The sequence below is a fragment of the Pristiophorus japonicus genome, chromosome 4, assembly GCF_044704955.1.
Source record: "Pristiophorus japonicus isolate sPriJap1 chromosome 4, sPriJap1.hap1, whole genome shotgun sequence".
NCBI classification, from domain to species: Eukaryota; Metazoa; Chordata; class Chondrichthyes; family Pristiophoridae; genus Pristiophorus; species Pristiophorus japonicus.
In genome coordinates this window covers 290030958-290056334 of record NC_091980.1, presented here as the reverse complement: position 1 = coordinate 290056334, position 25377 = coordinate 290030958, and the positions used below count along the sequence as shown (strand labels likewise).

The 25377-nt window shown below is 43.5% G+C and overlaps 1 protein-coding gene across 2 annotated transcripts in view; it reads right to left on the bottom strand.

Annotated features, from left to right (window-relative positions):
• LOC139263455 (tandem C2 domains nuclear protein) overlaps window positions 1-25176 on the bottom strand; it is a 71073-nt gene extending 45897 nt beyond the window's left edge. The window contains exons 1-2 of one of the 2 annotated variants that reach the window (XM_070879573.1): window positions 24764-25176; window positions 9017-9133 (exon numbers count right to left, since the gene is read on the bottom strand). In XM_070879573.1, the coding sequence (XP_070735674.1) occupies window positions 9017-9050 (34 nt within the window). In that variant the 5' untranslated portion in view covers window positions 9051-9133; window positions 24764-25176. Of the gene's footprint in view, window positions 1-9016; window positions 9773-24763 lie in introns of those variants that run through there. The other variant, XM_070879574.1, reaches the window with a different exon arrangement.
• Between the last annotated feature and the right edge of the window lie 201 nt (window positions 25177-25377).

Genomic DNA, 25377 nt, shown 5'->3' with positions numbered 1-25377 from the left:
GTTGCTCAACTGAGCACACACACTGCATTGCTGTACACAGGACTCTTAGTCAGAGTCGATACTGGGCCACCACACGTGGGATCTGGCTATCGCTTTCATCATTACTATACCCGGGTGTGTGCTGTGGAGATCTGAGATGAACGGCTCCCTGCCCTTTTTGAGTAGCAGTACGCAGTTACCCCACACAGGCAGTCTGCCTGAATGGACAGCTCGTCCTTTCGCCGCTGGAAAGGCTTGATTAGGTTATTGCAATTCAACGGGGATGCTGGCCCAGCTCCCATGCAGTACAGTTTTTTACGAGGGGCAGCAGAGGATCTTGGCTGGTCCAAATCCTAATCTGGTGGGCCGAGACAGGTGATTTATCATTTTCAAACGCTTCCATGACTATCAACAAGTCTGCGGGCTGTGCCACCATCAGCAAGTTTGCAGGCTGCACCATTTCCACCCCCTTGGTGGGCAATGGTAGCCGACTGAGAGCATCCGCACAGTTCTCGGTGCCTGGCCTGTGGCAGATGGTAGAGTTATATGCAGATAGCGCAAGTGCCCACCTTTGTATGCGGGCTGAGGCATTAGTATTTATCCCCTTGTTTTCAGCGAACAGGGATATGTGGGGCTTGTGATCGGTTTCCAGCTCAAATTAGAGGCCAAACAGGTACTGATGCATTTTCTTTACCCCGAACACACACGCTAATGCCTCTTTCTCAATCATGCTGTAGGCCTTTTCGGCCTTAGACAAGCTCCTGGAAGCATAGGCGACAGGTTGCAACTTCCCCGCAACGTTAGCTTGTTGTAATACACACCCGACTCCGTACGACGATGCATCACACGCTAGCACGAGTCTTTTACACGGGTTATACAATACAAGCAACTTCTTGGAGCATAAAATGTTTCTGGCTTTCTCAAAAGCAATTACTTGTTTTTTTTTCCCCATACCCAGTTCTCACCTTTACGCAATAACACAAGTAGGGGCTCTAAGAGGGTGCTTAACCCTGGTAGGAAGTTACCAAAATAGTTGAGGAGTCCCAGGAACGACCACAGCTCCGTGACGTTCTGTGGCCTGGGCGCGTTCCTGATAGCCTCTGTCTTGGCGTCTGTGGGCCGAATGCTGTCCACCGTGATCTTTCTCCCCAAAAACTCAATTTCTGTTGCTATGAAGACGCATTTCGACCTCTTCAGCTGCAGCCCTACGCAATCCAGTCGCTGGAGGACCTCCTCCAGGTTTTGTAGGTGCTCGACGGTGTCCCGACCCGTGACCAATATGTCATCCTGAAAAACCACCGTTCGTGGTACCGACTTGAGTAGGCTCTCCATGTTTCTCTGGAAGATCGCTGCAGCCGACCGAATTCCAAACTGGCATCTGTTGTAGATGAACAGTCCCTTGTGCGTGTTGATGCAGGTGAGGCCCTTCGAAGACTCCTCCAGCTCCTGCGTAATGTAGGCCGAAGTCAGGTCGAGCTTAGTGAACGTCTTGCCTCCTGCCAGCGTTGCAAATAGGTCGCCTGCCTTAGGTAGCGGGTATTGGTCCTTTGGGGAAAAACGATGAATAGTTACCTTATAATCACCGTAAATCCTGACCGTGCCATCACTTTTGAGTACTGGAACAATCGGGCTGGCCCACTCGCTGAATTCCACTGGGGAGATGATGTCCTTGTGTTGCAGCCTGTCCAGCTTGATTTCCACTCTCCCTCATCATGTGAGGTACCACTCGCGCCTTGTGGTGAATGGGTCCTGCCTCTGGGAGCAAATGGATCCGCACCTTTGCCCCAGAAAAGTTTCCAATGCCTGGCTCAAAAAGGGAAGGAAATTTGTTCAGAACCTGGGTACATGAGGCCTCATCGACATGTGATAGCGTTTGAATGTCATCCCAGTTCCAGCGGATTTTGCCCAGCCAGCTCCTTCCAAGCAGTGTGGGACCATCGCCCGGGACAATCCAGAGTGGCAGTTCATGCACTGTGCCCTCGTAGGTGATCTTGACCATGGCGCTGCCCAGGACAGTGATAAGCTCTTTGGTGTATGTTCCCAATTTCGTGTGGATGGGGCTCAGGGCTGGTCTGAGTGCCTTGTTGCACCACAGTCTCTCAAACATCTTTTTACTCATGATGGATTGGCTAGCGCTAGTGTCCAGTTCCATGGCTACGGGTAAGGCATTCAATTTTACGTTTAGCAGTATAGGTGGACATTTCGTCGAAAATGTGTGCACCCCATGTACTTCAGCATCTGCGTCCTCTCTCTGAGGCTCAAAATTGCTTTGGTCCACCATGGACCGATCTTTCTCTGCCACGTGGTGGTTAGCAGGTTTTGCAGAGCTTGGAGCTCATCTGCAAGCTCGTTGGAGGTGCCCCATTGTTCCACAGCTCTTGCAAACATACCCTTTGAAGCGGCATGAATAGGCTGAATGGAAGCCTCCAAAACTCCAACAAGGTGTGAATTGCCTTGCATTCATCCTTTGTTGCGGACGCAGTCATCTGGGTCACCTGAGGCCTGCTGGTAGTTGCAGACTCGTGTTTTCTGCCCGGCACATTTCTGCTCGCAAACACAGTTCCAGTTAATTTATGAACGTTGCTAGCACTTGTGTGCTGAGAGATTTGTTTGGTGTTATCACTGGTGAACATAAAGGCCTGTGCTATTGCAATGGCTTTACTGAGGGTCGGTGTCTCTACAGTCAAAAGCTTTCGTAGGATGATCTCGTGGCCAATGCCCAGTACAAAAATGTCTCTGAGCATTTGTTCCAGGTAGCCATCAAATTCACATTGTCCTGCAAGTTGCCTTAGCTCGGCGACATAGCTCACCACTTCCTGACCTTCAGATCGCTAGCATGTGTAGAACCGATACCTCGCCATCAGCACGCTCTCCCTCGGGTTAAGATGCTCCCGAACCAGTGTACACAACTCCTCATATGACTTATCTGTGGGTTTCACCGGAGCCAGAAGATTCTTCATAAGACTGTAGGTCGGTGCCCCGCAGACCATGAGGAGGACCACTCTCCTTTTTGCAGCGCTTCCTTCTCCATCCAGCTCGTTGGCTACAAAGTACTGGTCTAACCGTTCGACATAGGCTTCCCAGTCCTCACCCTCCGAGAACTTCTCCAGGATGCCCAAAGTTTGCTGCATCTTTGCGTTGGATTCGTGTACTCGTCACCAGTTGTTGTGTTCCTAACACAGATGAGACTGCACACAGGGAGGTTAAAGTAACAGTGACCTCAGTCTTTATTAAGACACTCCAGAGTGAGGAACAGGCCTTAGGGGCCGGCTTATATACAGTGCTCCCAAGGGATGCTGGGATCCCTTGGGACTTCAGGGGATGCGCTCCCTGGTGGCGGAACATGGGAGTGCAAGCTTTACAGATACACAACATCGCCCACCTGACCAGTCCATTGATATCTTCCTGCAGTCTACAGCTTTCTTATTCATTATCAACCACACAGCTGATTTTAATATCATCTGCAAACTTCCTAATCATGTCCTCTACATTCAAGTCCAAATCATTGATATATATCACATAAAGCATCGGACCTGGTACTGAGCCCTGCGGAACCCCACTGGAAACTGAGCCTTCCAGTCACAAAAATACCCATCGACCATTACCCTTTGATTCCTGCCTTGCCACTTTGCCTTGGATCCTATGGGCTTTTACTTTTGTAACCAGTCTGCTATGCAGGACTTTATCAAAAGCCTTGCTAAAATCCATATGGACTACATCAAACGCAGTACCCTCATCGACCCTGCTGAAAAAATACAATCAAGATAGTCAAACACGACCTTCCCTTAACAAGTCCATGCTGACTGTCCTTGATTAATCCATGTCTTTCTATAAGAAGATTTATTCTGTCCCTCAGAATTTTTTCTGATAATTATCCCACGACCGAGGTTAAGCTGACTGGCCTGTAATTACTTGGTCTATCCTGTTCTCTCTTTTTAAAACACTGTGCAACATTAGCAGTCCTCCAGTCCTTTGGCACCATACCTGTAGCCAGAGAGGTATGGAAAATGATGGTCAGAGCCTCTGCTATTTCCTCTTTTGCTTCTCTTAACAGCCTGGGATATATTTCATCCGGGCCTAGGGATTTATCCGTTTTCAAAAATGCTAAATGCTTGAATACTTCCTCTATCTATATTTAATTTAATAATTCATACCCCTCATCCCAGATTGTAATGTCTGCATCATCTCTCTTTTGTGAAAACAGACGCAAAATATTCATTAAGAACCATACCCACATCTTTGGGTAAAACATCTTTGGGTTTTCATGGATTTTACTTGCCAAAATATTTTAATTCTATCTCTTTGCTTTCCTAATTTCCTTTTTAATTTCACCCCTGCTCTTTCTATACTCCTCTAGGGTTTCTGCAGTATTGAGCCCTCGGTATCTGTCATAAGCTTCCCTTTTTTCTTTATCCTACCCTGTATGCCCCTTGATATCCAGGGGTTCTAGATTTGTTAGTTCCACCCTTTTTCTTTAAGGAAACATATTTACTCTAAACCCTCACTATCTCCTCCTTGAATGCATCCCACTGCTCTGATACCGATTTACCTCTAAGTAGCTGTTTCCAGTCCACTTTGGCTAAATCACATCAAAATGAGCTTATCCCCCCAATTGAGAGCTTTTATTACTGGTCTATCTTTGTCTTTTTCCATAACTACCCTAATTCTAACTGAATTATCATCACTAGCACCAAAATTCCCTTCCACCTGCCAGCTTCATTCCCTAAAACTAAGTCCAGAACAGCCACCTCCCTTGTTGGGCTTGCTACCGCACTTTAGGAAGGATGTGAAGGCCTTAGAGAGGGTGCAGAAAATATTTATGAGAATGATTCCAGGGATGAGGGACTTCAGTTACATGGATAGACTGGAGAAGCTGGGGTTAGAGCAGAGTAAATTTCATAGAGATGTTCACAATCATGAGGGGTCTGGACAGAGTAGATGGAGAGAAACTGTTCCCATTGGCAGAAGGTTCGAGAACCAAAGGACACAGATTTAAGGTGATTGACAAAAGAACCAATGGCAACCCAAGGAAAAAAGTCTCTTTACACAGCGAATGGTTTGGGTCTGGAATGCACTGCCTGAAAGGGTGATGGAGGCAGACTCAATCACGGAAGGAAAAAAAAATTGCAGGGCTACGGGGAAAGGGTGGGGGAGTGGAACAAGCTGAAGTGCTCTTGCAAAGAGCGGACATGGGCTCGACAGGCCAAATGATCTTCTTCCGTGTCCTAACTATTCTATGATTCTAGTGATAAACATCAAGGAGACGATCAGGATTCAAAGAGAACTTTTAACTTCAACGTCAATGGAAAGGAAATATGGTCGAGCTGTTTAATATGGTTGATCTGATACCGCTAGCATTACACCCCTATTGAAATTGAAGGGTCTGCACATGGACCATTAATTGGAGGGGCCAAGAAATGTCCAATGGAGTTTGAAGTGGATAAATACAAGGTTGTGCACATCAGAACAGATAACATTAGATGAGTATGCCAAGAAGGGGTGATATTTTGGAATTTCCCATTAGCAAAATAAATTAGAAAGCAGAGAAGATTTTGTTGTGATTATTGAATTGTTCACTAAAACTTTAAGTCAATGTGAGGTGGTCATCAATAAGACGAATTAAATACTATGACCCCTGAAGAAAGGGTGTTTAATTGAAAATCTATACACTCTATACTGACCTTGTACTGACGGCACTTACAATATTGTGGAGCAATTTTGGCACCATATTTCTGAGGGGTATTGATGAGTTAGAAATGACTATGTTGGGGAGTGAGGGGGAAATCAACAATAGGGAGAAAGTTTACCTGACTTTCCCTCTGGGGATTAATAAATTTGCACAGATTGGGCAATGGTCTGCCAAAAGAACTGGTTCATCGGGGCAATACCCGTTTTCATTCTTTTGCTTTATGGCCTCGACCGGTCAGCCTGACATCGGTAGTGGGTAAAATGATGGAATCAATTATTAAGGATGTCATAGAAGCGCATTTGGAAAGAGGTGACATGATAGGTCCAAGTCAGCATGGATTTGTGAAAGGAAAATCATGCTTGACAAATCTTCTGGAATTTTTTGAGGATGTTTCCAGTAGAGTGGACAAGGGAGAACCAGTTGATGTGGTGTATTTGGACTTTCAGAAGGCTTTCAACAAGTTCCCACACAGGAGATTAATGTGCAAAGTTAAAGCACATGGGATTGGGGGTAGTGTGCTGACGTGGATTGAGAACTGGTTGGAAGACAGGAAGCAAAGAGTAGGAGTAAATGGGTACTTTTCAGAATGGCAGGCAGTGACTAGTGGGGTACCACAAGGTTCTGTGCTGGGGCCCCAGCTGTTTACATTGTACATTAATGATTTAGACGAGGGGATTAAATGTAGTATCTCCAAATTTGCGGATGACACTAAGTTGGGTGGCAATGTGAGCTGCGAGGAGGATGCTATGAGGCTGCAGAGTGACTTGGATAGGTTAGGTAAGTGGGCAAATGCATGGCAGATGAAGTATAATGTGGATAAATGTGAGGTTATCCACTTTGGTGGCAAAAACAGAGAGACAGACTATTATCTGAATGGTGACAGATTAGGAAAAGGGGAGGTGCAACGAGACCTGGGTGTCATGGTACATCAGTCATTGAAGGTTGACATACAGGTACAGCAGGCGGTTAAGAAAGCAAATGGCATGTTGGCCTTCATAGCAAGGGGATTTGAGTATAGGGGCAGGGAGATGTTACTACAGTTGTACAGGGCCTTGGTGAGGCCACACCTGGAGTATTGGGTACAGTTTTGGTCTCCTAACTTGAGGAAGGACATTCTTGCTATTGAGGGAGTGCAGCGAAGGTTCACCAGACTGATTCCCGGGATGGCAGGACTGACCTATCAAGAAAGACTGGATCAACTGGGCTTGTATTCACTGGAGTTCAGAAGAATGAGAGGGGACCTCATAGAAACGTTTAAAATTCTGATGGGTTCAGACAGGTTAGATGCAGGAAGAATGTTCCCAATGTTGGGGAAGTCCAGAACCAGGGGTCACAGTCTAAGGATAAGGGGTAAGCCATTTAGGACCGAGATGAGGAGAAACTTCTTCACCCAGAGAATGGTGAACCTGTAGAAATCTCTACCACAGAAAGTTGTTGAGGCCAATTCACTAAATATATTCAAAAAGGAGTTAGATGAAGTCCTTACTACTAGGGGGATCAAGGGGTATGGCGAGAAAGCAGGAATGGGATACTGAAGTTGCAGGTTCAGCCATGAACTCATTGAATGGCGGTGCAGGCTAGAAGGGCCGAATGGCCTACTCCTGCACCTATTTTCTATGTTTCTATGTTTCTATGTTTCTATTCTATTTGCTACAAGAGGAGGAAGCTTTATTTATATGCAGCCCACTCTGTTCTTGTTAAAAAAGTTTTTTTTGGGTCCAACAAAATATCAGACAACCAGCGTTCTCACATCAGCTCTCCTACATTTAGCCAAAGTTACTTGGCATTAGGGAGGGAATAAAGATAGCGATCATCAGTTTGCTGGAATGCAAACAGGTCACAGATCAGCAAATGGTGGTTTCTGCTTTCTAATTCACTACAAAAAGTCCTACCGTCATCCTTCCTGTTGGCACACCAGCGAGTTCACACTGGGGAGAGGTCGTTCACCTGCTCTGAGTGTGGGAAGGGATTTACTTAGTCACCGAACCTGCTGAGACACCTTCAAGTTCACAAATGACTGTAGGGTTTGGATTCTTCTGTTATTCACATCCTAATGAACCGTGTTCATTCTGGTAGTTGCCGTTTGTTTCTGCTGATGTTAATAACCTTTCAACTAGGCTGGAGTTTAATATTTTGATATTTTAAATAACAGTGTTGATATTTGATGTCTCCAAGATAAGAGGAGACTAATTGATGTCCTGTTACTGACTGCTCCATTTTTGATCGGGTCGGAGGAGCAGTGAGAGATCGGGGGCCAGGAACGTTGTGATCAGGGCTCAGGAGAGGCGAGGGTTTGGGGCCCAGAAGAGGCGAGGGTTTGGGGCCCAGGGGCAGCACGGGCCAGTCCACACTGCGATCTAGGGATAGTAGGAGCATGTGCGCTCATTAGCTCCATTCGGCAGAGCTAGTCTCCAGTCATCTTGGTTAACCCTTGCCACTGGATCAAGACCTAGCTCTGTCAAGCCCATGTGGTGGCTGGTGTGCAATGGCCACCACACGTTAAAATAATCCATGCACAGGCATCTTCCACCCTCCAATATGTAGTTTAGGACCTAGAATGTCAGTTCCCTCATTGAAACACCTGTGAACTCATCGCTTTTTGGTGTGGAAGAGGGTCATCCTCGATACGAGGGACTGCCTAATGCTATACCTACTCTGGAGTGACTTGTACTGGTAATGGCCCAAGAGCTTTTACCAAGTCAAGTGTACAGCATGGAGACAGCCGGTTACTGATTTAAAAGACTTTATTTGAATGATAGTGCAATAATACCGCATGCTTTTAGCCATATAACAGCCCAAGGCAGAGATAATTTTACAACCATCATGAAACACAAGATCATCCTGTCACTATTAAATACTCTAACAGAAAAGTAACAGACTATCAAAAGAGCATTTCTAATAGCTTATAAACAGTTAGTCCATTTATAGATAATAAAAAAGTACCTGTATAATGGGTATTAAACTAAATGCATTCAATGTTAATACATGATATGGATGGGCTGATGTACAAGTAACTTCGAATTAGTAATTAAATTAAACTAAACTCAAAGTTTAAATTTTTATGTCTCAAGAATGAAATGAATGCAAGTCCTGATTTTTGCCACTGTGATTAATTTAGCTCGGAATAGAGTCCTTCAAAATTCATAAATAGCTACAAAGCATTCTACTGAGGCACCAAGCAACACCAGGTAACTAGGATGACATCTAACCCGGTTTCCCTACCAGATTATTCTTGAAGTTCTAGAGCAGTGCAAAGAGTCAGAAACTCAACCATTAATAAAAGATGCACATCACTAAATCTGAGCTCCTAATTCCAATCCAAGCCCGGCTATGACAACAGAGACCTACCTGAAGAGGATGTAACTATCTGCAGGGCTGCCATTCTTTCAGTTACTCAGGTTCCAAGACGTTTGGGAATATATTTTTTTTTTAAGTTGTGAGTGATCTCTGCATGTCACGGGACTCCTGCATAAATAAAAAGGGAGCAACATGTCATTTTATTAAAAAAGAAAGAGGAGTTTTCAGAGGCATGGAACGCAACATTAGTAAATCAGAAGAAGAAGAACCAATAGCTAACTACTGTTGCAAAAAACCTGCACATTGGTCTGAACTTGGACAGCCACTGTAGAGACTGCCAATAATATGCACTGGTTATTGGACTGATTTCTGCGTGGCTTTATTTTTGGTGTATACAATCCTTTTCAAATCAGATTAAATAGCAGTCAGTGATACTTATTTTTAAGTTGGAAATCGTAACATTTCAAGGGAAGGCATCTTTTAGAGATATGCAATGGGAACGGACGAGCGCTCCCCAGTCACCAAGACACCTGCGTATTTGTCCTCAAAAGTGCACTCACCATGGCCATTAGCATTATAATAAAATCTCAGTCTTGCTTATCCTTTATTCCTCTTAACAGTGGGGCAGAGAGTTGGAGTAATTTTTAATCCAATTGTTTGAGTTTCATTATTTACATTAGTGAGAGATGGGTTAAAAAGCAATTTAAAAGGTGGCTGGATCGTAGAGCGATACAATAGATCAACCAGTAATATATTAAAGGACTATTGGTGTCAGCTTGGCTCAGTTGGTAGTACTCTGTGTTAGAAGATTTAAACCCTTTTCTAGGACATACAATTTAGTCCATCTTTTGATTACAGTTCTGAATGTTTTTCTATGTTAAAGGCACTATATAAATGCAAGTTCTCATTGATGATGCAGAGATGCAATTGTATGTAAAGGGTTGAGGGGGCCGTCATCAGAGGCAGTTTTGGAGATTTGAAACATGGAGGAAAAGGAGACACAAACTATGGAAAACCTAGGATTGGAGTCATAGTCTAGGCTGACATTCCAGTGCAATACTGAGTGTGATTCATGGTTAAAAGTATTGTCATTTGGATTAAATGTTGAACCGGTGAGAAGGGGCCCCAGTTGAAGTAACTGTTAAGCATCCCAAGACACTATTCAAACAGACAGCAGTTCTACCGATATCCTGGCAAACATTTCTCACTCAACTAACACCACCCAAAAAAGTGATTGATTATTCATCTCATTGCTCTTTCTGAAACTTTGCTGTGTGCTAAGTGATTGCCATATTGAGCCTACATAACATACACCAAATTTCAAGCACAACTGAGAGGGGAGAATGAAGAGCACAAGGCTGATTTACATCTTCCCCCTCCTGGGTGGAGTTTTCATACTTGTCCCATTATCGCTTCCTGATGGTGTGGATTTCAACGGAACGAAAATTAGCAGCTTCCATAAAGAGCAGGCAATCCACTCTGTCGGTTAATGCCGAGGCAGTGAAGCATAAACTTTACCCCTAAACCTGCTCCCGTCAGTTGGAGGCCAGGGTGAAATGGAGCTGTGTCCAATCCCCATTTTAGTTTTTCCATAGTTTGTGTCTCCCTTTCCTCCATGTTTCAAATCCCCAAAACTGCCTCTGATGACTGCCCCTCTCAACCCTTTACATACAATTGCACCTCTGCTTCCACAATGGGAACTTGCATTTATATAGTGCCTTTAACAGAGAAAAACATCCAGCAGCGTAATCAAAAAATTTACTTAATTGTATGTAATCGAAAAGAAGTATTTAATTGTGTATGAATCGCTTTGATGTCTGAGAGACAAGGATGTCCTTCTCCTTTAAAACTGCAGATAACCAATGGTAGAGCAACATTCCCAACCATAGGGAGATTGGAAGAGTCACCATGTTGCAAATCCAACTGTGTGCAATTTACAGGCTACATGCAGAATGACGTACAGATTCCAGCTTACACAAGGGCAGACAAAGGCAAGTTATCTGTATCACGATTAATACAGTTTTAGTATGATTGCAGACATAAAGTTATATATGAGTTCAATTAGGTTGACAGGGAAGCAAGTCATCCTCCTTCGAGGGACCGCCTATGATGATGATGATGATGAATCCACAGCTGTTGCTTACACATTACCTGTATGGTTAGTTTGCTAATCTTTAATGAGTGTCACCTGAAGTAATCATAAAAATGTTGTTAACTGCTCAAGGAATGAGGAAACAAAATGCTTGCTACAACCTTATTTACGATAAACATTGTTATCTCTCTTCCAATCATTGATGAGAAGTCAAGTTGGTATCCAATTCTAATTTGAGGTCTGTTAAGTGCACAAGTGTAAGTGTACATAGCTAGAAACATTTAGCTTTTGTCATAAGAACATAAGAACATAAGAATTAGGAACAGGAGTAGGCCATCTAGCCCCTCGAGCCTGCTCCGCCATTCAACAAGATCATGGAAGATCTGGCCGTGGACTCAGCTCCACTTACCCGCCCGCTCCCCATAATCCTTAATTCCCTTATTGGTTAAAAATCTATCTATCTGTGATTTGAATACATTCAATGAGCTAGCCTCAACTGCTTCCTTGGGCAGAGAATTCCACAGATTCACAACCCTCTGGGAGAAGAAATTCCTTCTCAACTCGGTTTTAAATTGGCTCCCCCGTATTTTGAGGCTGTGCCCCCTAGTTCTAGTCTCCCCGACCAGTGGAAACAACCTCTCTGCCTCTATCTTGTCTATCCCTTTCATTATTTTAAATGTTTCTATAAGATCACCCCTCATCCTTCTGAACTCCAATGAGTAAAGACCCAGTCTACTCAATCTATCATCATAAGGTAACCCCCTCATCTCCGGAATCAGCCTAGTGAATCGTCTCTGTACCCCCTCAAAGCTAGTATATCCTTCTTTAAGTAAGGTGACCAAAACTGCACGCAGTACTCCAGGTGCGGCCTCACCAATACCCTGTACAGTTGCAACAGGACCTCCCTGCTTTTGTACTCCATCCCTCTAGCAATGAAGGCCAACATTCCATTCGCCTTCTTGATTACCTGCTGCACCTGCAAACTAACTTTTTGGGATTCATGCACAAGGACCCCCAGGTCCCTCTGCACCGCAGCATGTTGTAATTTCTCCCCATTCAAATAATATTCCCTTTTACTGTTTTTTTTTCCAAGATGGATGACCTCACATTTTACGACATTGTATTCCATCTGCCAAACCTTAGCCCATTCGCTTAACCTATCTAAATCTCTTTGCAGCCTCTCTGTGTCCTCTACACAACCCGCTTTCCCACTAATCTTTGTGCCATCTGTAAATTTTGTTACACTACACTCTGTCCCCTCTTCCAGGTCATCTATGTATATTGTAAACAGTTGTGGTCCCAGCACCGATCCCTGTGGCACACCACTAACCACCGATTTCCAACCCGAAAAGGACCCATTTATCCCGACTCTCTGCTTTCTGTTAGCCAGCCAATTCTCTATCCATGCTAATATATTTCCTCTGACTCCGCGTACCTCTATCTTCTGCAGTAACCTTTTGTGTGGCACCTTATCGAATGCCTTTTGGAAATCTAATTACACCACATCCATCGGTACACCTCTATCCACCTTGCTCATTATATCCTCAAAGAATTCCAGTAACTTAGTTAAACATGATTTCCCCTTCATGAATCCATGTTGCGTCTGCTTGATTGCACTATTCCTATCTAGATGTTCCGCTATTTCTTCCTTAATGATAGTTTCAAGCATTTTCCCCACTACAGATGTTAAACTAACCGGCCTATAGTTACCTGCCTTTTGTCTGCCCCCTTTTTTAAACAGAGGCGTTACATTAGCTGCTTTCCAATCCGATGGTACCTCCCCAGAGTCTAGAGAATTTTGGTAGATTATAACAAATGAAGCTGCTATAACTTCCACCATCTCTTTTAATACCCTGGGATGCATTTCATCAGGACCAGGGGACTTGTCTACCTTGAGTCCCATTAGCCTGTCCAACACTACCCCCCTAATGATAGTGATTGTCTCAAGGTCCTCCCTTCCCACATTCCCGTAACCGGCAATTTTTGGCATTGTTTTTGTGTCTTCCACTGTGAAGACCGAAGCAAAATTATTGTTTAAGGTCTCAGCCATTTCCACATTTCCCATTATTAAATCCCCCTTCTCATCTTCTTAGGGACCAACATTTACTTTAGTCACATTTTTCCGTTTTATATGTCGGTAAAAGCTTTTACTATCTGTTTTTGCATTGCTGTGGGTCTGGAGTCACATGTAGGCCAGACTGGGTAAGGACGGCAGATTTCCTTCCCTAAACCATTCGTGAACCAGTTGGGTTTTTACGACAATCCGGTAGTTTCATGGTCACCATTACAGATACTAGCTTTAATTCCAGATTTATTTAATAAACTGAATTTAAACTTGAGCATATATTCTAAACCAACACTCTAGTTCGAGTACTGAGGGAATGCTGCACCATCAGAAATACCATTCATTAAACTGAGGCACCGTCTGCCCCCTCTGGTGGGTGTAAAGATCCCATGGCACTATTTGAAGAGGAGCAGGGGAGTTTTCCCCAGAGTCCATGTCAATATTTATCCCCCAACCAGCATTACTAAAATAAATTATCTGGCCATTATGGCATTGCTGTTTGTGGGACATGGTTTGTACAAGTTGGCTGGCACGTTCCCAACGTTACAACAGTGACTGCACTTCAAACAGTGCTTCATTGACTGTTAAGAACTTTGGGACATGAAAGAGGCTATATAAATCCAAGTTCTTTCTTTGTGAAAGTGCAAGTCTTCTCAGGTTACACTCATTAAAGATCAGCAAACTAACCATACAGGTAATGTGTAAGCAACAGCTGTGGGTTATGTCAGTCCTATCAACCTAATTGAACTCTTTAATTTCTCAGTTTGCTTTTACAGGGAGTGGAACACAGCCCAATCGGACCACCTATCCCCGATTGTTGCATGCAGAAAACCTTCAATGTTCTGTCATTTCTAGTAGCTTCTACCCAAACCCACCACCTACCCCGCTTCCTTTCCTGCCACAGACCTAACAGAAGTAATATTCATCCATCAGAAATGTAATTATCATGAAGAGAAAGCATTTTTAGGTGGCTAGACTTCATTCTGTACACTTTTCTAACTATGTTTCCAGTTGAGGAGTCTAGAGAATACATTCAATAGATGGAAGTTAAAAATATAGAAACTGCAAATGATGGAAGTCTGAAATAAAAACAGAAGATGCTGAAAATAAACAGTGGAGCAGCTAAGACAGGATAAGGCTTCAGGTGTATAAGCTTCAGGATAAACACCCCACACCTCAAGCGCCAACACCATCACTTCCCTTTTACAGACCCGAGCTGCTTGATGTACATTGCCAGCTTATTTTTCCCCCTCAGTCTGTTAAATAGCTTGCTTTCACAAAATGGCAACCTGCTTCCTGTCTGGTTTCCTGGACTGTGAATGGGAGAGATCCTGGAATAGAAGCACTCGCAGCACCAGGCAGTGAGCCAGAGAAATATCAGGAGCAACTCCAATTCAGCCGGTTACACATGGTTTCCGACAAGAGACAGGGTTAGCGCTAATGTGCGCCATCTATTCAGCATACAAGGGTTGGGGATTGAACCTGCACTGCTAAATTGTGCAGAGAGCATAAATTCAAACACATCACAAAGTTTCAGTTCTGGGAAGGACCAAGTTTTCACGGAGCAAAAATGAACAACACCTTCATTAATTACAGCACAGAAACAGGCCACTCAGCCCAACTGGTGTCTGTGCCGGCTTCATCTAACCCCATCAGCATATCTCAATATTCCTTTCTCCCTCATGTAATTATCTAGCTTTCCCTTAAATGCATCTTTGCGATTCGCCTCAACTACTCCCTGTGGTAGCAAGTTTCGTATGCTAACCACTCTGAATAAGAAGATTTTCCTGAATGTCTTATTGGATTTATTGGTGACTATCTTAAATTTATGGCCCCTAGTTTTGGATTCCCCACAAGTGGAAAGATCTTTGCTACCTCTACCCTACCAAACTCCTTCATAAATTTAAAGACCTTGATTAGATCATCTCTCAGTCTTCTCTTTTCTAAGTTATAACCTCTCAGTTCTGGTATCATCCTTCTGGAGTGTCTCTATTTCCTAATTTATATAATGGCCGCATTATTCAAGTGTAGAAACATTATTTTGATAAAAGTTACAAAACAAAAACACAGAATGAGGACCAATCAACTAATTATTTCAAATGCATATGGAAGCTTAGAGTCAGTGTGAATACTTTTCACAGACAATTCTTCTCATTGTAAGGAGCTATGTCAACTATTCAACCATCTTACAGTATTATCTAAATAAAAGACTTGCATTTATATATCGCCTTTCATAACCACCAGATGTCCCAATGCACTTTACAGCTTTACAGTGTAGTCACCATTGTTGTGTAGGAAACTCGGCAGCCAATTTGCACACAGCAAACTCCCACAAACTGCAATGTGATAATGACCAGATAATCTGCTTCAGTGATGTTGATTGAGGGATAAATATTGGCTAGGACACCAGGGATAACTCCCCTGCTCTTCTTCGAAATAGTACTATGGGACCTTTTACATCCACCCGGGAGGGCAGACAGGGCCTCGGTTTAATATCTCATCCAAAAGATGGCACCTTTGACAGTGCAGTACTCCCTCAGTACTGCACTCGGAGTGTCAGCCTAGATTTTTGTGCTCAAGTCCCTGGAGTAGGACTTGAACCCACAACCTGGGCCTCTACTCATTAGAATTCAGAAGAATGAGAGGTGATCTTATCGAAATGTATAAGATTATGAGGGGGCTTGACAAGGTGGATGCAGAGAGGAAGTTTCCACTGATAGGGGAGACTAGAACTAGAGGGCATAATTTTAGAATAAGGGGCCGCCCATTTAAAACTGAGAAATTTCTTCTCTCAGAGGGTTGTGGATCTGTGGAATTCTCTGCCTCAGAGAGCAGTGGAAGCTGGGACATTGAATAAATTTAAGAGTGGGCAGGGAAGTGGATCTGAGTCCATGATCGGATCAGCCATGATCGTATTAAATGGCGAAGCAGGCTCGAGGGGCCATATGGCTTACTCCTGCTCCTATTTCTTATGTTCTTATGTAACCTACAGACTCAGAGGCAAGTGTGCTACCCACTGAGCCACAGATGACACTGGGTAGTATGGCACACAATGGCAAAGTATCTCTGAACTACTGTGGTACTGAATTTCTACAACTCCTCTAAGATACATGGAAATATTGTTCGAAATGTGTTTACGGTGGCATTCTGTACGTGCAACAACTTTTCTTTAGACCTTAGCTTCTGTCACTGTCACTGTCCACCCTTTTAATGGAAATTAAAATCTAAAGTCCTGGAGTAGCCTAGTGGTTATGGTAGTAAAGTAAAGGTTGCGAGTTCAAGTCTCATGTTGGTAAATTGTGAAATTCAATTCAATAAATCTGGTCATTAGAAAAAGGACAATGAAAGCTGTTGGATTGTTGTAAATCCCAATTGGTTTACTAATGTCCTTCTGTGACGTCCTTGCCCGGTCTGGTCTACATGTCCAACACTACGTGGTTCTCTCATTCACTCTTAACAGGGCAACTAGGAATGGGTAATGGATGTAGCTTTGCCAGTTTTACTCATGTCCCAAGAACATTTAAAAAAATGCAGCAATTGCGTTCGTGAGTGGGCGGAGCCTTATCTGAGCAGCAATGTGGTGAGTGAGCTTTGTTAAACACACAATGGAAATAGGTCATTTCTTTCTTGCCAGCAACTTATGGCTGTCTGAAGTGACTTTCCATCGGTAAAGATTACAGAAGAGAAAAGGAAGAACTGCTGCTGTCAGAGAACACAGACTTAAATAGTTCACTGGTGCAAAACGTGAGAACAGTTTGTGAGAATTAAGTGTCTTCGGGTATTCTAGTACATTGGAGATTAATGATAGATTAGCTTGACAATAGAAAATAGATGGGTAATGAATGATAAAGCTGTGGCTGGGTAGAGGTGACTAGTGGAGTTAATTATAGATTCCCAATGCTGTTCACATTTTTCAGAAATGATGTGGAGTTGCGTGTCCATAAGAATTTGCTGATGGCATTAAATAATATAGCCAGATGACGAGAGCTTGTTACTGTTCAACAGTTATGTGTCTGTGCTGAGGAATGGCAGATTGATTTACATTACAAGGTAATAATTTATATAACACCTTTAATGAAGAAAACAGCACCAAGGAGCAGCAGAGGTGTAACTGACACCGAGACAAAGAAGTAGATGTTATACAAGGAAGTTATGATGAACCTTTATAAAACAGTGGTTTGACCACAACTGGAGTATTGTTGGGCACCGCACTTTAGGAAGGATGTGAAGGCTTTAGAAAGGGTGCAGAAAAGATTAACAAGAATGGTTCCAGGGATGAAGGACTTCAGTTACGTGAATAGACTGATGAACTGGGGATGTTCTCCTTAGAGCAGAGAAGATTGAGAGGAGATTTGATAGAGGTGCTCAAAATCACGAGGAGTCTAGACAGAGTAGATAGAGAGAAACTGTTCCCATTGGCGGAAGGGTCGTGAACCAGAGGGTGGTGAAGGTAGATTTAATCATGGCTTTCAAAAGAGAGTTAGATAAGTATCTCAAAGTAAAGAAGTTGAAGGGCTAGGCGGGGTAGTGGGACTAGCTGAAGTGCTCTTGCAGAGAGCTGGCACGGGCCGAAGGCTTCCTTCTGTGCTGTAACCATTCTATGGTTCAGATGGGTGCCCAAAAGCTTGGTCAAAGAGGTAGTTTTTAAGGAAGCGGTGAAGGGGGAGAGGGGTCTAGAGAGGAAATTCCAGAGTGTTGGGTCAAGGCAGTGGCCTTTAGTTAGTGCCACATACACTTAAAAACTGTTGTGTGCCATTGGATCAGAGCACAGGTGGTGGGATACAGAAAAGCCAAACCCAAGTGTCTTTTTTAAATGGAGGAGAATGGGTGGACATTGTGCAGAGTTTTGCTATGTTATCGTCAGAGGTTAAAGAGATACATTTTACAGAACGTGAATTTTACAATTATACATGGATATGCACTTGAAGTGACGTAACCTACAGGGCTACTGGCCAACAGCTGGAAAGTGGGATTAGGCGGGATAGCTCTTTTTTCATTCGGCACAGATACAATGGACCAAATGGCCTCCTTCTGTGCTGTAAACTTCTATGATTCTATGAGAACATTAAATGGATGGAAAGAACCATCATGGGGAGAGTAGGAGGTGGAGGAAATTATCTGTAGGAGTGGACTAATGGGTTTTCTATCCACTTTAGATTTACCACAAGTGTGGAAAGACTGAACAGAAAAAAAATGATGAAATAAACCCAAGTAAACTTCAAATGATTTCTGGGATAACTAAATGTTGGAACAGATTACACATTAGCTGCATTTTTTTTTCTGATTTTAAGACTTGGGCAACACTGGGAAAGCTGCATCCCTTACCCACTTCAAATTGCACTGTGAAGAGTGAATGAGTGAACCAGATAGTGTTGGGCATATAAGCCAGACCAGGTAAGGACAGCAAGTTTCCTTTGTAGAAGGACATTAGTGAACCAGTTGGGTTTTTACAACATTCCAGCAGCTTCCATTGTCCTTTTCTAATGATTTATTGAATTCAATTTCACAATTTACCAAAGTGGGTACTTTACTTTACTATCATAACACTAGACCTTAGACTTTAATCCCCATTTGAAAAAAACTTCTTTCCGTATACCCAGCACACAAAAAAGATAATCTGTGAGGCTACCCTCTACCTGCCCTGATATAACAACAACAACTTGTATTTATAAAGTGCCTTTAACGTAGTGAAACGTCCCAAGATATAACCACATTATAGATGGACTCTAGACTGGTTAGCACAATATACTCAGCTTGGAAGGTTTACACAGCTTCTCTTCAATCCCTTGCACTGCAGTCGCTTCTTGCTTCCATGTGAATTAAAATTATTGGAAAAACTCCAGGAACCCTAAAAACAAATGAAAGGCAGCTCGTCAGTCAGCCAATTCACTGCCTCAAATCGACGGGTACATTCCTACTGCAACTTTGGCTTCGCAGAGAAGCGGTTTCCACTCGGAGTAGCCCAAGCTTTGCGGTAGATCTCCAGAGCTTGGTCCTGACCGGACTCTGGATGGAGCCGTGTGAGATCCCCTCTCCCTCGCAGGAGGTCGACTCTGGAGTTTAATACCAGGGTACAACTTCCGGCGAAAATTTAAACCAGGTTTAGAAAATGTTCGGTGGTGGGGGCTTTTGAACCTCCTGGATAAAAACGTGCCCAGAGATATTTAAATGCATTGAGAGAGTGCAGACTAGGAGTGTAATCAGTCGAGTATAGAATATTAAGGGGTGAGCTAACTGAGATGTTTAAGATGATTGAAGGATTTGATAGGGTATATAGAGAGGGGGAGGGGGAGGTCCCTCTGGCTGGCTGCTACAGTACATGCTATTGAAGCTTTAGTGGCTGCAAGATATTGGACTAGGTCAGTGCTGAGTCAGACAGGGAGATTCCAATCGGGACCAGGACGAACAGGGCAAGACAGAGAGGTGGAACGCCAGCATGTCACAATGCTTGAAGAGGAGAGGAGGGGTGGTAGGGAAGACCACAAAAAATTAAAAGCTAAAAATACAAGTAAAAAAGAAAATAGCTACCCTGTGTTGTTTTTTTATATAAAGGATCCGATTGGTCCATACCAAGAGACCCCAATCATCCCTGCAGTATTACAGACCCACTGAAAAAAGTTTAATACAGACAAATATACTGTAAAATAACAGTTTATCCTGGAGTGAATTCCATTCACTCAAAAGATACTGTTGATTTCATATTACACATAATGGATTAGGGGAGTAATTGTAGCTGCAATCTCATCAGGGAATTTAACTGATGTCAAGACACACAATCAAAGCTGCAGCAATTTGTTCACAGTCCTCTAATCCCAAGATTAGATTACAGATTAGATTTTTTTTTGATTCCCTTATGAAACGATTATCAACATTTTATTTTTTTCTAGTATCCTTCCACCTGTTGTTGGGAGAGCAGCCACTGTGAGCGGGCTGCTCGGGCACAATACTCCAGGATATCATCAACACACACTGCAGTACTATAGGCTTAGTGCATTGGTGAACCTCTCATGGCATTGCTTACAGTGAGACTGATGATATGGTTAAAGTATGAGAGAGCTGTGGTGAGAGACAATGAAATAAAGATCTTGAATTTAAATTGTGCCTTTCATGATCTCAGGACATCCCAAAGTGCTTTGCAATGAATTACTTTACAAGTGTGGTCACTATCATAATGTAGGGAACGCAAAAACCAATTTACGCAGAGCAAGCTCCTGCAAACAGCAATGAGATAAATGACCAGATCAGCGGTTTATAGTGATATTGGTTGAGGGATAAATAATGGCCACAAGAACTCCACCACTTTTCCTTGAATAGTGCCACGGGATCTTTTACGTCTACCCGAGAGAGCAGACGAGACCTCAGTTTAACATCTCACCCAAAAGATGAGTGAGTAGTGTAGTGATTATGGTACTGGATTAGCCATTGCTGAGGTTGTGAGTTTAAATTCCACCGTAGCAAATTGTGAAACTGAATTAAATAAATCTGGTCATTTGTGGGCTGACTTGTGTCTGTGGGTACCTAGTTTTGGCAGTGCCACTCTGTTATTTCATTTCACACCAGTACTGACTGATGTATGGAACTGGGTCTGCAATCTGTCCTTACAGTCAGATGGTGGGAAGTGTATAGCACATGGAGACCTGCGGAGAAGGAGGGGGTGAAATGACTTCCTCATTTACTCATTGGTAATGGTGTGTTGGTGTTGGGTATTGTGTGATGTGGAGAACAAGATAACAATTGCCATGTTCACCATATCACACCTCCTGACAATTCTGAAGAACCATCGCACACTGCAGAATTATGATCTGCAATAACAGAAGGCTTTTTAAAACATATTACCAGTGGGTTTCTCAATCAAAAATTGTCTGTTGCAGTTCAGAAATGAGACCCTACAAGTGAAAAGGGGGTTGATATTAAAATCATTATTAGTACTGCCTTTGCTGATCTTTGTTACAGTGACATGAGATGAAGGATGTTTAAAAATTGGAACATCAGATTTGTTGCACTCTCTCAGCAAAACGTCACATTTAAAATAACTAAAAAGATAATGATCTCTCGCAAAGTATCTCTTTTGGGTGTCAAATTTTAAATATCAGGAATTACACTTTTGATCATTGTCCTTTTTAACTACTTTGTTCAGACTCTATTCAGATACACGTGTTAACTCACAGGTTATTTGCTTGTCCACACAGAGACAGATACTGGGCAAAACCATCTAATTGCTACAAGCCTTACTACCTGAATAAATACAAAATTTTACAACCCGTGAGATTGATTTATTTATTTTTCACTGGATCAATGGGAAATTACACACTAGCACACACATAGTTACAGGCCCTAAAATTGCATTGTGTGAACCTAAATGTCCCAGAATTTGCTGAAGCGGGGCATTACGAGTGCCATTTTTTTCCTCATCCTTGAGCTCGAAAATGTTTCCACCACAAATTGCTGGAAGTTTAAATTGATAACAAGATCAAGGGGATATCTGGAACCTTGGTGAATGACTGGACCAATAGTCTATCTCCTTAACCAATGACATTTAAGGATAGAGAAAGAAACAGAGCAAATGACGGAGAAGGAAATCTGGCGAATTAGATAAAGAGAAATAAAGGAGGGTAAGAAAGCTTGGATTAAGAGTGAGTAAAGAGACAAAAAGGGAAAGTAAGAGAAATAAAATAAAATTTAAAAAATCTCTGGGACCAATTTACTTCCTTCAGGAATGAGGCTCCATTGGTTTCAATTGTTCCCTGTCTGGACTTTCAAAATTGATTGCTATTGCAGGAACATTAAAAGGGTCCTTGTGTCATTAAATACCAGCCCTAACTTTCTGTGCCGAGTTTAATTTGTTTTAACAGCACAAATGCAGCAAGTTCTTGAAACTCGGGGAAGTGTTTTTTTTAATTCGTTGCTGGGATGTGGGCATTGATGTCCCATATCCCATTAGGGCCAGCATTTGTTGCCCATCCCTAATTGCCCTCGGGAAGGTGGTGGTGAGCCGGCTTCGGAGTGACGCAAATTGTCCAGTAATTTGTGGTGGTGTATCCCTTCCTCGCCACAAATTGCTGTTTTTTTTTAATAAACACACTAATAAGGGAGTGCGCATTTAACGCACCGTTATTTTCCCAGCTAATCCTGGGCCAGTGTGTTTCTGTAATATTCCCCCCTCCACTACTTTAGCAGTGGCATTAACATATTGATTGTAAATGGGTTAAAGCCACTGCTAAAATGGTAACGAGGAAATTTCAGACAGACACATTAAGCATTTACGTACCAGGCTACCCTGTTTAATTCTGCTCCTCTTTCTGATGAATACAGAAACATACAGTTCACTGGGAATAGAAGCGATTATTTCCTCCACCCGAATTAATGTAAACACTGCTTGAACACTTTCTCAGTTGAAGTTGGTGATGGTCACAACCTTTGGACACACCACTAAAGTGGCAACATGAGCTCTGCCAACTCCACAGTGCCACCAAGTCACAAGCCCTGTATGCCATCGGAGAAATCACGAATATTAAAGAGGGTTTATCTGGCACATAGCCCATTTTGGTCAGTGATGAAGCAATCCTCGGTCACTGAGGGGGGTGGAGGGATAACTCAAATACTATACAAAGTGTCTTAAAGAATCTGATCACAGACATAGCCACAATCACAAACTGGTGTGTTTAAGCCTATAATATTTGTCATGTAAGATGGGATCTCAGTCTCTGCTCCTATAGCTCTGGTTTGTGTATCTCCACTAGCACTTACAGAATCTTAACCAATCACAACTTGCATCTGTAATTCTGTTTCTCACCCCCTCCCCAAACCCCCAACCCATGCCTGATCACATCTCTTCCACCCCGCCCCCCCATCTGCAAAATTCTCCTCAGAACTTAACTCTGACCATACCTTCTAGGGAACTGTGATACATTTTGTTCGAAAGAACAAGGAGATGCAATATAAACTGAAGGGTATAATTTTAAAGGGGGTACATGAACGGAGAGATCTGGGGTGGGGGGGTGGTGGTGTGTATGTGCACAATTCATTGAAGGTGGCAGGGCGGGTTGAGAAAGCAATTAAAAAAGCATACAGGATCCTGGGCTTCACAAATAGAGGCACAGAGTACAAAAGCAAGGAAGTTATGAACCACCTTTATAAAACACTGGTTCGGCCTCAACTGGAGTATTGTGTCCAATTCTGGGCACCGCACTTTAGGAAGGATGTGAAGGCCTTAGAGAGGGTGCAGAAAAGATTTACAAGAATGGTTCCAGGGATGTGGATAGGCTGGAGAAGCTGGGGGTATTTTCTTTAGAGCAGAGAAGGTTGAGAGATTTGATCGAGGTGTTCAAAATCACGAAGGATCTAGACAGACAGAGTAGATAGAGAGAAACTGTTCCCATTGGCGGAAGGGTGGATAACCAGAGGACACAGATTTAAGGCGATTGGCAGAAGAATTAAAGGCGACATGAGGAAAAATTTTTTTACGTGGCGAGTGGTTATGATTTGGAATGCACTGCCTGAAGGGGTGGTGGAGGCAGAATCAATCCTGACTTTCAAAAGGGAATTGGATAAGCATCTGAAGAAAATAATTTGGTGGGCTACGGGGAAAGAGCGGGGGATTGGGACTAGCTGAAGTGCTCTTGCAGAGAGCCGGTACGGGCTCGACGGGCCGAATGGCCTCCTTCTGTGCTGTAACTCACTCTATGATTCTAACTTCCTCCAACTCTGTGCAGTGTCCAACTTCCCCCTCCATCTCCCCCACGAACGAATTTAGGAATAGTTTACCTTACAGGGCACGTTGCAAGTTTTCCCTGTAGTTGATGCGCTAACCCAGAGAGTCGCCACTTTCTTCAACTCACAAAGATCCGCCGAGCGACCGATACCGCCCAATAAATGATATAAATGCATTGTATAATTGCAAGTCTTTCTAAACCGTGCCCTTTGGAACAGCAATGACACAAGTAAACCGGGTCAAGGAAATCGCGATTATAAAAGATCTCCATCTCGGACATCGAGAGAGGTCAGCTGGACCAGTGTCACTCACAAAAACCACCCGTCCTCACATCTAACAAAAGTTAAACATCTACTTACTGCGCTGGATTAAACTGGCAGGACTGAGGGGAGAGCGCGGACAGGAACAATTGACAAAATCCGCAGCAAAAGTGCGAGAGAGATGTTGCAACAACTGTGCACACACACACACACACCGCCAGTGTGACATTCTTAAAGGGTACTTCGATCTGATCCAATGTATAAAGTTCTTCACTTGACCTCCTGCATACCACCCCTGGAAGTTATGTCGGTGGCAATTATCAGCAGGCAGAACGTGTTCAGCATCGCCCTGGTGAGACCAGTATCATCGGACAAAGGAATGAGTACAGCGCCACCCAATACAAGAAAGCTTGCTCCATTTAAATGGGAAACCGGTGAGCCCTGGCTGGAAGTGGGAATACTGCTGGACTGGACAGTCCCACAACAAGTCGACCTTCTATTTGTTCATCTTTTCCCCTCTCTCTTCGAAAAAAGTTTATTCTGCAGCAATTGGGAGTGAGAAAGACGCCGGGTTCACAAACATCAAACTTCAGCGGCTACAGGGCTCTCTAACTAATAAGACATTCAATCAGGAGAGCGAGAGAGAGTGCAGAGAATTAAACACACCTACCCGTGGTCTCTAGGATTGTGCTGGGCTTCACATGGAGTGAGGAACGCCGATGCCCAGTACTGGAGGGGTCAGGAGGTTTCAGCAGAAGCCAAAGTGAGTCAGCCCCACACACACACACACACTCACAGGTCCTGACACAGTGAGCCAAAGCGCTGTAGGACAGAAGGGCACGAGCCAAACTTCAACCTGCTGGCATCTTCTCAATATAAAATCACTTTTTTTTTGCCAGAAAAGTTTCGTTGAAACTTTCCTCAAACGGGCTCTGTCCTATGTCTTCGCTGCAGCCGGTTCCTTGACCCCTCCAGGTGCTGTCACAAACCCTGTCATTGTTCCTGCCCCCCGCCTGCTGTCCTTGACCCCATCCCTTCTCTCCACAGCTGAGGAACCTCACGAAGTCCTTGCGAAACCTCTCATCTTCATTTTATCAACGGCAGGGAAAAGGTGTCCGCCGGGTCCTAGAGCTCCACGTAGTCCTGCAGATGCAGACCTATTAACCCTTCAAGCTCTACGCCACTGTCGCTTTAGAGTATTGTAGCCCAAAAACTTGACAATAACCGTGCCTGTCCTATATTGTCGCACGAACAGCGTGCACACTCGCCCATTCTATAGATACA